This window comes from Corapipo altera, unplaced genomic scaffold, assembly GCF_003945725.1.
Source record: "Corapipo altera isolate COAL_440 unplaced genomic scaffold, ASM394572v1 255, whole genome shotgun sequence".
Lineage (NCBI taxonomy): Eukaryota > Metazoa > Chordata > Aves > Passeriformes > Pipridae > Corapipo > Corapipo altera.
The window spans coordinates 55,243-70,843 of NW_020884929.1; the positions used below are offsets into that span (position 1 = coordinate 55,243).

Consider the following 15,601-nt stretch of genomic DNA (forward strand, 5'->3'; position numbering starts at 1 on the left):
AAGCCTGCGTAGAAACCTGCTTGGCTTATAAAGAGTAAAAAAAAAAAAGAAAAACGGGCCTTATAAAATATTATAATTATAAAACGTTATAAAGCTTGCTTGCATAAAGCCAGTAAGGCACGTAAAGGAGAAATGGCTAAAGCAACCTCGCACTTTTGAGCAGAATGCTGCGTTAAGAGGCAGCCTGAAAAATACTGACTATTCCCCGTGTGCTGCTGGGAGGCTGCTGATGTTGCCAAGGATGCGGCCATGGAAAAGGCGGAATAATTTGCTTTTAGATTTAGATGTCTGTGCCAGTGCCCTTGCTGTGTGTTTTATCTTAAAAAGACGGCAGTTTCTGCACATACTACCTGCAACTTAGCACCAGGCACGAACCCTTCAGGAGGGAGGAAAGCTGAAGCATCCCTGTGTGTTTACTGATGGAGACTTCATCCAAGATATTCTTAATCCAACTTCCTCTTGTTCTTTCCATCCAGCCACATCCATCTTTCCGTCCACATGATGGTCTTCTGCTCACAGTGACTTGTCTTGCCCTGGACAGGAGTGGCACGGCAGGACACGTGTAGGAAAACACAACCAGAAGCTGCAGAAACAAAGACATTCCAAGTGGATATTCCGGATATTCTCTCCTCGGTTTGGTGGCCTCCATTTCACAGCTGAGGGTACTGTAGAAAAAGAGGTGTACAATTTATCTGAAGAAATTTATGGGCACCTCTCAGGCTGGAACTACTGCAACATCCCTCTTTGGGAGAGAAACAGTATATGCCTTGCCAAAAATGCCAATTCCCCAGGAAATGGAGGCATCATATATCCCAATGATACTTTCTGGAACCTTTACTGCATTTCTCTTGAGTCACATCGATATGAGTCACCTTCTGCAACTAATTCCTGGTTGTTTTCACGTCTCCTTCACCCTCATCCTCACTCTCTGCGTGCAATTACTGTAATGAACCTTTCCAGGCTGACCTCACATTTCCAGGGGGGCGAAAAAATATCAGAGCTCAGGTGGCATTGATTTATTATATTCCTCCTACCTTCTCCTGCTCATCAGTAGCAAGTGCCTTCTCTGGGTCCTGGCATCTGTCCCGTGCTGCTAATGGAGAGCTGAGTTGGAATCCAATTAACTCTTCCACCCCTGAGATACTTTTGGATCCATTAAATGAAAGGAACAAACCGCACGTATACAATGTCACCATTAACTTATCATGGACAAAGGGGGATGGATTCGAACAGAAAAAGAGCAGTGTTAAATTGGATATTAGGAAAAAAATTCTTCTCTGTGAGGGTGGTGAGGCCCTGGTACAGGTTTGCCCAGAGAAGCTGTGGCTGCCCCATCCCTGGCAGCGTTTAAGGCCAGGTTGGATGGGGCTTGGAGCAGCCTGGGATAGTGGAAGGTGTCAGGGAACCGGAACTGGACGAGCTTTAGGGTCCCTCCCAGGATTCTGTGATTCCATGTGTCAGTGTGGTGCTATAATTTAAAGCCCGAGAGCCCGAAGAATGGACGAGACACCTTGCTAAACCTCACAGTGCCCGCGTTCCAGGTATGTTTGGCAGTCTGGAGGTACCACAATGGCACTGACCGAGTCCAGGCTTGATTAACGGGGGAGAAACCCTTTCTTCCTCTCATAACAACAGAGACCTTGAACCGGGTTCCTCCTTCTCCAAAGTGTGGCGATGCTTTTTCACACTGATAATGGGAACGCTGTAACTTTTTTTTTTTTTTCTCCTTTTCCAACACAGGCTACGCTGAGCCCCTCCCACCTCCGAGGAGCCCGGGAAAAGCCGGGTTCGGGGCGGTCCCGGGGAGGGGCGGGCTGCTGCCGACGCTGCTGCCGGAGCCGGGGGGGCGGTGCCGGCGGTGGGGACGAGCAGCACCGCCCGCCCCTGCGCAGCCATGAGGCTGTGCCGGCCCTTTGTTCCCGGGGGTCCGCGGCCGCCCATCCCGATGGCCGGGGCGGCTTGAGCCCGGCGGGAAGGGAGGAGGAGGAGGAGCTGTTCCCAGCAGGATGCGATGGGGAACTGCTGGGCGCAGTGGTGCTGCGGGCTGTTCTTCCGGAGGGACGCGGGCCGGCTGCAGCGCGGCGGAGGGTGAGCGGGGGGGACCGCGGCTGCCCCTTTTCCCCTCCCCGGGGCGGGGAGGTGCCGGCACCGCCCGGCCCCGCCTTCCCGGGGGCCCCCGAGGGGCAGGAGGGGGGGGTCACGGGGCTGCTGGGGGGTCACGGGGCTGCGGGGCGCGCCCAGACCTCGCATCGCATCGCCCCCGCAGCCCCTCGCCCCTTCCCGCAGGGAGCCGCGGCATCCCGGGGGGATGGAGGTGGATGGAGGCGCCGGGGGAGCCCGCTGGGCTCCGTGCGGTTTGTGCGGTCGGGGGTAATGCACTTCCAGGGTAACCGGCTCCTCACCCATCCCAGCGGTGTTGTTTTTCCGGCGGGAGACGCTTAGGAAGGTTTTTCAAGGTCCGTGCAGGCGGCCGTGGTTTTGGGTGGAAAAACACCCGGTTTTCTGCAATGGGAGCTCGTCCGCTCTGTGAGTCAGAGGCTGAGGCGCTGTCGGGGTAAATCGGGAGCAGAAGGGTTCGGATGAACTCATATCTCTCGCAGAATGGTTGGAATGAACTCATGTCTCTTCATATCTCTTGTAAATTTGTAACCCCAGTTTCGTTCTGCAACAGCCGGCTCATGGAAAAGAAGTGTGCAAACGGGAAGGAAATCCTACCTGTAAAAAAAAAAACCTTTTTTTTTTTTTCATATACCCACCAGTATTTGATACCTGCATATTGCTTATTTTTGATGTGTTAGGATAGAAGTAGTTCTAGACAGACACAATGAGCATTTTACATGCTGCAAACCCGTGGCCTCTTATTTCACAGGGACTCTGGCAGGCAAGTCTCACCTTCTCCTAAAAGGGCTTCAAGACAAGCTGCCTCTCAGAGAATTGGGTGAAAAACCAGGGCAGTGTGTGTAGAGGATACCTGCTTGTATTTTTAGTACCCTAGCAGAGGGTAGGAGAACATCTGAAATGCCTTGACAGCAGGCAGCACTTTCTTGTGTTCTGAAAAAAAAAAAACAGATAATTCTTGAAAGGTTCTTCCTCCACATGTGCTTTTTGCACAGTCTCCACTCACAAGCCAATCCCCCAAGTCTGCAAATTACATTGCTACCAAATTATGCACATTTGGCTACTTCTGGAACAGCATAATGTAATAATGCAGCTTATCAACTTCAGGATTATTTTAATCACTCAGAGCCCTCCCCCCCCCTCCCAGTTTCATTATTTTTAGATGTTCCAGGATTCGACTGCAAGAAATAAACTCCCAATTAAATAATTAAGTATAGAGTTTTTAACAAGTGTTTTGATGACCTGCAAGATTATAAATTGCCTTGCTTGGAACTGTGCTTAAAATACATATACATATATATATATATATATATATATATATATATATGTATGGAGTGCTGTAAAGTTAGTCTCTCTCACAACTTTGAGTCTTTGAAACTCGTGTGGTTGTGAGCTTGGAAATAATTTACCTAATGCCTGGTGCTGTAAAGTGTTTGTGCCACGTGTCCCAATTACACTTGCCATGTAGTGCATGAATTCAAGTGGCCTTTCCCCCCTGGTTTCAGAGCAGTGAATCCACTGGAAACGGTTCCTTAAGTGGCAGGAAAGGTTGTGCAATGAGGAAGGAGTGGGTTGTGCAACAAGTTGCCAGGGGTGACGTTCCCTAAACTGACTTCCAAAGAAAAATGAGATGGAGATGAAATAGGATACGATTCAGATAATGCAGGCTTTGCCTGGTGTGTTGATTCTGTTATTGTGGAAGCAGGTGTTGGTTGCAAGTACTCAACAATCTTTTGTGCAAGTGGAGAACTCCCTGAGGGCCCCGGGTTTATTCCTGGTACCAGTCAGCACTTGCAACTGGAAACCCTGGTTTTCCAAACAGCTCGATGAAATGGATGTTGGACTGAAGTGTGTTTACTTTTGAGTGTTCTTCTGGATGATGGCCAGACCTCTCTGGCTGGGTGACTTGATACTGGGTTGGGTTTTGTAGAGAATTAAAAGAATTAAAACAGGAAGAATTTTGATTAAAGAATCAAGGAGGAGATGATTCCCTGTATAAAATTAGACAGTGAGGGTTTGGGGGGTTTTTTTGGTAGTTGAAAAGTTTTTTCTTAACCTCTTTGTAGACATTTTTCTGAGGTGCAACCTCGTAGCTGTGCCAAGGTGTGTTGTTCAACTCTGATGTTGTACAGGGTGCCTGGAAAGAGTTAAGTGCCATGACGAGCAACAGCATTTTCAGAAATTGCCCGGAATCATGTTTTTCGAGGGGAAAAAAAATGTATTAAAAGGATTGCAGAACACGGTGACAGTCTGTAAATGTCAAGTCCAGCATCCTGATAAATGATTTCATCTCATGAGGGTTTTAGTTTTTTTTCTCCAGTTCTACAGAAAATGTTTACATCCTTTTACCTCTTTCCACTGTGGTAGCGACGCTGAGCTCAGGTTAACGAGTCAATTTGTTGAATATGTGAAGATTTTGTGGTTATTTTATACTTCCTTAGCATATTTTAATAGCTATTTTCAGCTCTCGGGCTCATTTTCCTTCTGCTGTGTATTGAAGACTCTTCTGTAGTGTAACTCCCAACTTCTTTTTCCAGATCCAAGTATTTCAGAACGTGTTCAACAGGAGAACACTTCACTATAGAGGTGAGTGCTTACAATTTATAGCGATGCAAGAAAAAGTGGGAAAAGCTGAATCCCAGCAATGCCCTTTCACACTTTTTGCAGTTTATGAACACTGACACATTCTGGGTTACTCCAGACTAAATTGATGCTGCACTGGGTGACATATAGTGGTCCTTACAGCACCTCAGAACATGAATACATCACCTCTCTTGCATCTATTATTTGGAAAGAAGGGAAGTATCTTTTAGGATCTGAGACTCATCACCACAGCGTTCCACAGTCTGCCTGTTGCATCTGTCACCTCTGCTGCGTTGGGAGTGATTTCTCTGCTTGTCTCAAGTGCAGAATATTTAGTTCTTGATTGCAGGATCATGAATCAGATTGTACAGAAAGAACCTGATGGGGTTCCCTTACAGTTTGTTCGCTACGGGGGGGTCCTTTCTCGGCCTCCAAATTTCCCCCCTTTTTGCCCAGGGGAGTGTGAGGTTAATTTGGATGAGATTCTTGGAATAATAACCTGGTTTACTTTCTGTGAGTGTTCTGTATGGTCTGGAAGTCCTGGGCTGTTCAGATTGCCCCCGTTACTAAGGAGAACATTAATTACTGAAATTAATGCTTTGGCTTTCAAGAAAGGGGGCAGATGTACGTGGTGGAGGATTCCTGTTTTGGTGGACAACTTCCAGTTGTGAGAAGCTGTTCCTGCTGCAGAAATAGGATGGGGAAAAGAAGGTTTTGTTCTCCTCCCAGATTTTTAGGTCAATAAGGAGGTACTTGCTGTAGGTACTGACCTGACTAAATATAAGATGACTGTACTAAGAACAATACAGATAATTTCTATTTGCTTATTTTTTAACGTGATAGCTGAGCTTCTGCTGGGCAGGTTTGTGCAGCATAGAGTGCTTTGGTTTTTAATTTGGACTCCTCTCCTTTTGGGAGAATGTAATATTTAAGAAAAGAAACACTGGTAAGAAGGCAGGTCCTACTCTGAAAGTAATAATTCCTCTAAAATTAGAGACTTTATTGTTACAGTCCCACTCATCATTGGAGTGTTTTAAATTTAAGTTTATGTTTTAAAAAGGCAAAGGAAATGTGTAATCATATTTGCTGTATGTCTGTAGTGACTTGTTATATTGAATTGTAAAGATTATTTCCTTTCTTTTTGTCTGCAGTTTGAGAACCTCGTGGAAAGTGATGAGGTGGGTACCTGGAGAATCCTGGGAAACCTCAGATAATCCTGAGAAGTGGTTCCAAGATGTGAATCTTCCTCCCACTGTGTTCTTGACTTATATCACAGGGGGTTTTATCCTTCAAGTTTTCCTTGCTCTGGGAATGAGTATTTAACAGTTTGGACGAAGACCTAAGTGAAGAGATTTTTGAGGGGGGAATATGGGAAATAACTCTTTCAGGAAGAGAGTGCTATGGACTTTGGGAAGGCAGAAAGAAGGGGGGGGGAAAGTGTGTTTGGGAAGACTTAAAGCAGAATTTGCTCCTGGTGTAACTCTTGTGTAAAGCTCAGCAAATGCTTTCTGCCTGAGAGCATAAATGGACCTGGGTGGCTTGACTAAGGAAATTTTTGGGAATGCTCTGTCTTTGCAATTGTGGGTAAACTGGCTGAACTTGACCTTAAAACTTCACTCCTAAAAATTTAACACAGTCTGTTGATGGGCAGGGCACACATCACGTTTTCAATGTATTTAAAAACACGAGGACTAATAGTTTGGTTCCTGAAATACACCACCAGAATATTTATTTTCAGTTGGATGTACTTACTTGTTTCACTTAGTCAGCCACTTCAGTTGATTGCATAGCAAGATTATTTTTAATTCCCAATTAAAACTGCATTTTTTCCCCCCCTAATTGTAGAATCAATATATGGGAGAAACTGTGATTTCACATTGTTTTTTTTCTTTTGATTTTAACAGGGAGAAAGCCCAGGAAGCAGTCACAGGTAAGACTTGGAGGTTCAGGACCTCCCTCCCCTTCCCTCTGCTTCCCCTCTGTGATAAACAAAATGAAGTAAGGGACAAGCAAGGGATGAAAACAAGTAAGGAAAAAGTGAGATTTATACTGCAATGATAGTAATTGTTCTGTTCCAGTAGTTCTCTTAGCAAAGGTTTTGAAAACATGCTTCCCATAAAGATATAAATAATATATATATATATATAGTAATAATAAGGAGAGACAGCATTGTCCTGAGTAAACTGGAACTTTGGAACTCTGTTCTCAGGAGGAACAGCTTGTTGGATGTGCATTGAAGGGCCAGTCAGGAATGACCACATGGATATGTTAAAGAGCAAATTAGGCTTGTCAGTGCATGACCACAGGGATATGTTAAAGAGCAAATTAGGCTTGTCATGCCTGAATTATAGATGGAGCCTTTCTGTGTTTCTCCCCTGCTTTCAGACCTCTGACTGAGGAAGAAATTGCTGACTTGAAAGAGAGACACTACGACTCCATTGCTGAAAAGCAGAGAGTTGTTGATCTGAAGCTTCAGTCAGAGGTGAGTGGTTACAATGATTAGTCCAGTAGGGATGGGTTTCCTTTTAAAAAAAGTTAAAATCAACCATGAACGCCAGGAGAGTCCACAAAACAACTGGATTTTGTTCAGCAGTCGGTAGTTTTTTAGTGTCCATAAACACAGGTGGCTTCTTTTTAATACCCTCTTAGCTGAAAAATGGAATGAACAGGCTGGGTCTCTGACCAGGATCTGTTAAATTTAACCTTTTTTTTTTTTTTTTAATGGGGAATACTCTTGATTCAACTTTTCTTGGGCTCAAGTTTTTTCCACGAATTTTCTTAAGGGAAAAAAAACCCCATATAATTTGTTGTTTTATTTTACTGCTGCAGCAATTAATGGGATATGATGTGGGATATAATGTAGGACTCGAATGATTTTTAATCAGATGCCAATGAATTATGGAAGTGAAAAGATCTAAGTCTTTCAGTGTGCAGTTCATAATAAAATGCAACAAGCACTTAGAGCAATTCACTAGTAATTATGTTAATTCAACAGTTACCTAAATTTCTTGGGATGTTTGGTCTGTGGGGGGGAAGCTGTTAAACTCACTTAATGTTTTAGCTGTAGTCAACTTCATTTTATTTTTTTACTTTCTAGCTGCTTTTCTTTTTTGTTTTATTGCACTTATGGCTTTATTGCTAGGAAGATAGATAGGTTCTGCTTTTGTTAACCATTACTGTTTTGTTCATATACAGTTAGCCTTACAAGAGGAGAAGTTAAGACTAGAAGAGGAGGCTTTATATGCTGCACAACGTGAAGCAGCCAGGGCAGCAAAGCAGAAAAAGCTCTTGGAGGTGAGGGGAAAAAAAGACCCCAATATATATATCAGAGCCTCTGTTCTCTTCCCATGTATGCAGTATTCCCTAATAAATATCCTTCCCCATCTCAGGAAAACTGATGAGGAAATGGCTTTGGCCTGTAAAGTAGAGGAAGAAATGCAAGATTTGAAAGTACAGCTGGTTGGAGCAGCTGAAAATCACCAGAATTGTTTGAAACAGCTTCTGTCGCCGAGTATAGATTTGGAATGGGTTACAATTTGATCTATAATTATCTTCACTCACTCCTTACATAATATGTAGAAGTCACTGATCTTAAATGTAAAACGATCTCTGATGGTTTTCTGGTTAAAAAACTCCCCGAAGTTAAGGACGTGTTGTATCATTTAGACTTGTAAAAATGTACTTTATATATCTGTGCACTTAATTGTCCCTTGTCTCTGTGGTTTGTGTTGACCCTGCTTTAGAGTTTTCATCTAATATTTATGTCACTAAGTATGGCTCTCATTTCACATTTCTCTGTCTCTCCTCTTGCCATTTGGTGTGGGAGGGTTAATTCTTTCTTTCTGACCTTTTTGCCTGCCTTTTTTTTTTTGATAACACTTTTGGTCTATATAAAGCCAGCAAAAATAGATTTTTATTTTTTTTTAATGGCATTAACTGGTTTTTGTAGAAGTTCTGTGCAAGAAGTGCTATTTTTCTTGTCTTTCACTATTTTTAAGATACCCATTTTTTTAGTCAGGACCTCAGATAGAAGGGATTATAGAGATTTTAATTTCCTCTTCGTGTAAAATTAGTACCACTTATCTCCTGAACAAACAAACCCCTCAAAAGCCATCAGGGTTATGTGGATTTCTAAGGAAGCATTTTTGTATAGATACCCATCAAGCACTTAGCCCTTTGAGATAAACCAGCAGCTATTTTTGAATGCATCACTCTGCTGTTTGTGGGCACAAATGGGAAAGTGGCTTTTTCCTTGGAAGTCTGGCCTCCTTTAAAACTCATTTGGCTTGCTGATGGTGCCCTACTAAATGTCAGGGAATGTTAATATATGTGTGTCCTGGAACTGGCAGTGCTGGATGTTGGCACGTGACCTGGCAAAATGGGGAGATAATTTAAATTGGATGTTATGTGGGTATATAAATCCTATAAGAAAATTGTTGCATGTGTCAGTAATTGATTTTGACAGACTTGTTGGCTGTGTTGGTGCCAAATTTCTGTCTCTCTCTCCGTGTCTTCTCACCTAAAAAAACCACCATAATGTGATATTTCTACTTCTCTGCTTATCGTTTCCATACTGGTTTCAATCTGCAATTGTTATTATTATTTAAATATCCAAGATGGAAAGTGTGCTAAAACCCAAAGCTATCATCATCTTGGGATTGAAAAAAATACCATATCCAGTGCAGTTATCTCAGCACTGATAATTACCCAGCAAAGAGCAAGTCTTAGATGAAGCTGGCATTGAAAATTCTGGTTTCTTTACCCCTGCTTTTCTTTGGCAGGGACAGATCCATTAAGGCTGAAAATAGATTTTTTTTTCAGTCACTGGATACATCAGACTTGTCTCTAAAACTAGCACATTCAGTTTTATCATAATCTTTGTCCTAATCACTGAACAATTACTGTTTCTTAAGTGATTTACCTTGAGTCTGAGAGTTGCTGTGCCTGCTTTTTATCCTCCCGTTTTTTCAAGGCAGGAAAAAGAAACTTGAGACAACTTCAGTTGTTTAACCCCCCCCCCCAAAACTTAAACAGAACCCTACTTCCATGTCTGTTTTTCCTCTAGTAACTTAAAAATAAAGGCCCTGATGGCTTATGTTGCATTTTTCATTCTGGTTTTGCCCAGTGCATGCCATGGAAGCTTTAAGAGTGTCGAGTTATCAATCCTTCTGGCCCAGCAAGGCAGCAAAGCTGTTATTAATATGGATGAGGCACTTAGGGCTGAGGAAATGGGATAAAAAGGATTTGTAGGGAATATTTCTCTTGAATAGAGGTAGAGTGACTATCAGACATCACCCAGGTGTCAGCTGTGAGGTGAAAATACCTGTGGCTTGAGAAGACAAGAGATAAAAAAAAAAAGACAGGTGCAGTCATGACTGAGGGGGTTCTAAATACTGATGTTTGGGGTTTGGGTTTTTTTGGGATGCATTTAAAATAGGTTTCTTGAGAGCTCTGTTTTGAGTGTGTAACTCTGGAGTGATTGCATTCAGCTTTTTCAACAATGTACTTCTCTTGATAGCAACGTAGGCAGCAAAGGATAACTCAGAGAGCACATGCTGTAAATAATGGAGAGTTTCAGAGGTAAGAGATCACATTTTATTCATGATAATTGAGAACCTTGAGTGTTTCTACTCCTGCCCTTCATCTGCAAAGTTAAGAGGGGAGTTTGCATCCATTCTGGTTTTCACTGGAGTTATTAAAAACTGAACCTGCTCCCAGCTACTAATACATATATGCCCACAAAATCTAGCACTTCGTATGAAAAAGGTGTTTATATGTGAAGTCTCAGCTAATATAAAAATCTTTTATTATTCAGAACCCTGCTGGAAATACCCAGTAGAGCTACACTAATTGAATGGTTTATACAGTCTGCCTGTTTCTTCATTAATATTATTAATTTAATTCTCTTCACTGCCACCTTCTGTTTTCGGTGTTAGGGGAGGAAAAAACCAACCAACCAACATTAAAAAAAAACAAACCTCAGAAAAATTTCCTGTGGAATGGTGCTCGAGTTTAGAAAAAAAATGTTAAAATCCAACACTTGTCTTTGCATGGAGGAGAAGGGGGATAGAAAGGGTTTTCAGTTAGGGAAGTGCAGTTAGAAAAGGAGCTGGGAAAACTGAGGTGTTATGGTGTGAGTAGGAACTAGCCAGATTTTAAAAACAAAGGACTGGAGGAGCAGGATTTGGATTAATTAGTTAAAAAACGAATTGAAAATTAAGGAGATTTTACCTACAGTGATGAAGAGAGGGGAGGAGTTTTTGAGACGAAAGTTAATTCATTTTTAGCTGAAAATACTACTAAAAATTGAGCAGAAGCACAGACTGGGAGAGGATGTGATGAATAAGAACAGAAGAGCATTTTCCAGATCATTCTATAAAGAATTTAGTTCAAGGTGTATGTGCTTTGTAGCACAGAGCTGGGGGGCACATGGATTGACATTTTTTAGGGCATCCTTAGAGGTTTCAAAAGCTAAAGAACTGTGCACTGTTCTTCCAGCTCTGTGGCAGAGGAAGATCTCGATCCTTTCTTAAGGAACACAAAATTCCAGTACGAAGCTTTTCGAAGCAGCAGTAAGTCTTCCTTTCCTTATGCCTGCCTTAAAATACTCTGAGGAGGACAGAGTGCTACTTCTCTTCCTAGAAAAAAAACCATAATTTATTTTTATTTTTTTATATATAAATTGGGTATGCATAGATCTGTATTAAAAACTCTGACAGGTCTTTTTATCTGATGGATAGAAAATAGAGGTGAACTTTCCTTGTCAAACCTGTGTATTATTAAAGATGCAGATGTGTGTTTATAGCTTTTTCTTTTTTTTTAAACCATCTCTTAGCAAAGCAGTTAGAATCATCATAATGGTTTAGTTTTTTTCCTAATGCAGCACAAGAGGGAATTTGGTTGCCTGTATTTAAAAATTCCACTAACAATTTAGAGGAAAGCCATTTTATAAACTTTTACCCACAAACTGTGATGACAGGACAATGATCACTAAGAAATGGGAGGAGTGATGGCAATTCTTGAGGAAATATTGCCAGTAGTTCATTCTTCTGGGGGGAGAGGGTTGATTTTTGGGGGTTTTTTTACAGGTCTTCATACAAGTCCAGCTGACATCTTATTAAATTCCTCTCTGGTTCTAATTAGATAATCTCCTAGTGAAGATGACTATTAAAAATCTACAGATTATGCTTTGATGTGAAGTGCCTTTTCCAACGTTCCTGAGCTTTAAAGGGCCACAAAGCACAATGAAAAGCTTAACTGAATGGTTTGCTTTTGCATATTGAACCTCGAATTCAAGTCTGGTTGCGAATTAAAAAGAACATTTTATTTGTTTTACGTAGGGCTTTCCTCTGATGCCACGGTGCTGACACCCAACACAGAGAGCAGCTGTGACTTAATGACCAAAACCAAGTCAGTGAGTGGGAACGACGACAGCACCTCCTTAGATTTAGAGTGGGAAGATGAAGAAGGTATTTTTGACTCCAGTTTCATTCTGGTTTTTTCAAAGGGGAGGGTGATTTAAAACTTAATGCAATTTCTGGCCCAGTCTGGAATGGTTAAACTGTGAGTTATTTTTACCGAGAGAATTCCTTATTTTGATAAATGTGGACGCAGCCCCAGTAAATAAATGAATTTATTTGGGTCCTTTAGTATCCCAACCAAACAAATGGCAGAGAAATGCTGCCCTCTGGCGAGCCAGGAGCAGAAGGAACAATTTATTCTTTTAAAATGTGGAAGTTGGTCAGGAGTCTTGGCTGAACTATTTTGGGAAAAACCCTAATTACTTTTACTGTAACTTTTCCTGGGAACTCAGATCTATATTCCAGCAAATATCCCAGCTGTCCTCATTGCTGCTGCTGTGTGTTACAGATACTTTCTGTTTTATTTAGTAAACCTGCAAAAGCTCTTGTTGTATTTCCAAGTTTATCCAAAATTTTGAGACCTCGACTCCTGAAAAGCTCACCAAAAATCAGGATTTCTTTTAGCCAATGCATAGCTGATTTTTTTTTTGCTTTAACACACTGTTTCTGCCAATCTTTGTGTAGGTTAAATGTTTAGCACTGTATATTATACTATTATTTAGCTGCTTGGAACATGAACATCAAATCTGTAATTGGAGTCTGATGAAGGGAAAAATTTATCTCTCGGATTCTTTTTTTTCCTGTGCCCCCCCCCTAAAAGTTGTGGGTTTCAGTTGCAATATGTAACTTTTTAATAATAATTAGTTACTCCAGATTTAAAAGGGCAGTTTGTTTAGGAATGTACAAGGATTGCAGTGAATAAGGGGAGGATTTAGGGTGCTTTTTAATAGAATCTTGGATGTCTTTAGGCGCTACTCAGAGCAACATTTTGCCTTATTTCGTGTGAAATTAAATTCACATACATCTGAAATAAATCCCAGACAAACTGAAGACCTTTTCTAGACCAATGAATCCCAAATTTTAGCTGGGTTGTTTTTTCTAGCAGGAACATAAAGGTAATTCCCTCAGTGTTTCACGCAAACGTGCCTTAAATCCCAGGGATGAACAGGATGATCCCGATGAGGGAACGCTCCAAAACGGAGGAAGACATCCTCAGGGCAGCCCTGAAATTCAACAGCAGGAAGACAGGGAGCCACCCAGCCTCGGCCTCCGACGATTCCAACGGCTTGGAGTGGGAGAACGACTTCGTCAGCGCCGAGATGGACGACAACGGCAATTCCGAGTACGCCGGCTTCGTCAATCCCGTCCTGGAACTGTCGGCGTCGGATGCGAGGCTCTCGGATTCCGACCACCAGGACAGATAGTGACACTGCACCTCTGACGTGTCCAAAATGTGACCAAGTGGCACATCTGGGACCAAAGGTTGGAAAGGGAATGTACGAAGCCACTTTGCTCTTTTGTAACCCGCTTCCCTTTTTCTTACTCGCGGATCAGCGAAGGAACGGGAATGACTCGCTGTCTGAATGAGTTCAGAATTTAAGTGCAATTTTATCACCTACCTTCTCGACTTTTGTGAAAACTGGGATGGTTCTGTTGTGTATATTTCTGGGTATCTGGATTTAATATAAAATTATCTGCACTAATTGAAGCTTCGTGGCTTGACATATCTGTATATTTTAACTCGCCTTTTTTTTTTTTCTCCTCTCGGTGTTTATACTGATTTTTGGTTTTAAAATTCATTACTGGCCTAATATTTATGTCAGAAAGTCTTATATAATTTATGTAATACTTGAATATAGAAAAAGAATTTAAAAGAATTTTTTTTATTTCCAGTCTGTGCTTTTTGACTTGCTCTTCAGCTGCAAAACAAATCTGACACGTGGCAATTTGCAGACTTTTCCCTGTCAAGCTTAAAAGTCTTCCTGAGCCTTGTGTTGTCCTTTTCCCATTAATTTTATTTTTTTTTTTCAAATTATTTTATGCTAAGCACGGTTAACCTCAATGAACATGGTAAAAATCATCAGGGTAGGTAAGATATTGTCTTGTATAATATGCCAGACTTAAGTAAGCGTGTGCTAGATAGAAAAACGAAAATAAAATTAAAATATAAATTCTTCATGTGTCAATAAACTGGCAAATTTTAACCAGTATCTAGTAGAGAACTGGGAGGACCAAAGTCTTGATTTCCTTGCCCCTCCCCTGCAGATCAACATCTGTTGCTGCAGGGTCCTTAAAATTCTTTAGTTGTGGAAAATTTATAATTCAACTGGACTGGAACAATTATTGGAATCAACACTCTGTGAGCAAACTGGGGGAGGGATGAGAAGAACGAGGACCTAAAGACTGAATTTCTATCTCTGCATTTTAAAAAGAAAAGAAAAAAGTTGTTGTTTTAATAGTGTGTTTAAGTGCTCTGCCTTTCCTGTGCCTCTAAACCTGGATGGTCAATCCTGCAAATACGGGCTGAAATTCAAGGAGGTTTCAGTGACTGCACATCTGGTGTCAAGTGCTGTGTGGTCTCCCCTGATATTTCAAGTTATACTTTTAAAAAAAAAAAAAATGACTTGTAGATCTCAAGCTTTCCCCAAAGTTTCAAGTTTCAAAGTAAAGCCATTCTACTCTGCTGTTATTTTGTGTAGCTGTTTTGTTTTTCCGTGGAGAAAAAGAGGGCAATGGGGGTGTAACTTCACTGTGGTGGAGCACAAGGAACCACACTTTGAGAAGTAATAAACCATCACCATCATCATCATAACTGAATTTGCTGGTGAAAGTTGTGGCGCCCGTTTAAATCATCTGAGACTACACAGAATATTTGGGACATTACAGTGCGGACACTTGGATTAAATACATACAAACAACATGAAAGAACAGAGAAATCCTGCTGGTGACATTTCCACCTCTCGATTTCAGTTTGTAGCCATGTCTCTGAAAACACTTTAATGTTGTTATTTACGTTCGCAATGCCTGTAACAAGCTTTAAAAGTTTGTACACACCAACCTTATATTTTGGGTTTGGCGTAAGCTACTGCCTGCGTGACTTCTCCTGGACTATTATTTGTATAATATATTCCTGCTGGGAATGAAGGCAACTTATTTAACATGTAAATAACACATTTATTTTTTTTTTACCTGCTGAAGCTGTCGCCTCCCCTGCGCTGGTCACTCCTTTCCCTGGCCACGAGTGACCACGAGCCTCGCCCTGGCCATGCCTTGAGGAATTCCATTAGCTGACAGTCCTGCTCTTAGGATGAACAGTGACCTAGGAAAAAGAAAGCAGCTTTTTTTCTGTGATGGGCATGTTCTGCAGCCAGGGTTAATAACATTTTCAGAGCTCAGTGCACCTTTGGTGCTGAGCGACTTTGGAAATGCTGCTCGGTGTTTGCGGATATTTAAGGAATGGAGGGATTCTCTGAACAGCTCACTGTAGAATGCAGATCTGTACAAATTTAAAAGTCATTAAAATTTTCACTCAGTCTTAA

At 41.7% G+C, this 15,601-nt stretch overlaps 1 protein-coding gene across 2 annotated transcripts; it reads left to right on the top strand.

The window, feature by feature from the left end:
* The first annotated feature begins 1,871 nt into the window (after positions 1-1,871).
* AP1AR (adaptor related protein complex 1 associated regulatory protein) lies at positions 1,872-15,601 on the top strand. 2 transcript variants are annotated; one of them, XM_027658871.1, is made up of 10 exons: positions 1,873-2,088; positions 4,656-4,704; positions 5,853-5,879; positions 6,606-6,631; positions 7,087-7,183; positions 7,897-7,995; positions 10,220-10,281; positions 11,200-11,273; positions 12,042-12,170; positions 13,221-15,601. In XM_027658871.1, exons 1-10 carry the CDS (start codon positions 2,012-2,014, stop codon positions 13,484-13,486), a joined length of 906 nt encoding a protein of 301 aa, XP_027514672.1. In that variant the 5' UTR covers positions 1,873-2,011; the 3' UTR covers positions 13,487-15,601. The 2 variants fall into 2 exon arrangements, with proteins under 2 accessions (XP_027514673.1, XP_027514672.1); XM_027658872.1 differs by lacking the exon at positions 7,897-7,995 and having other exon boundaries at positions 1,872-2,088.

Bases quoted from the DNA above. Each gene is read 5' to 3' on its own strand.
- AP1AR (XM_027658871.1), top strand. From the start codon at position 2,012: ATGGGGAACTGCTGGGCGCAGTGGTGCTGCGGGCTGTTCTTCCGGAGG. The intron at 4,705-5,852 runs GTGAGTGCTTAC...TTTTGTCTGCAG, and splicing joins GAGAACACTTCACTATAGAG to TTTGAGAACCTCGTGGAAAG. The intron at 6,632-7,086 runs GTAAGACTTGGA...CCCTGCTTTCAG, and splicing joins AGCCCAGGAAGCAGTCACAG to ACCTCTGACTGAGGAAGAAA.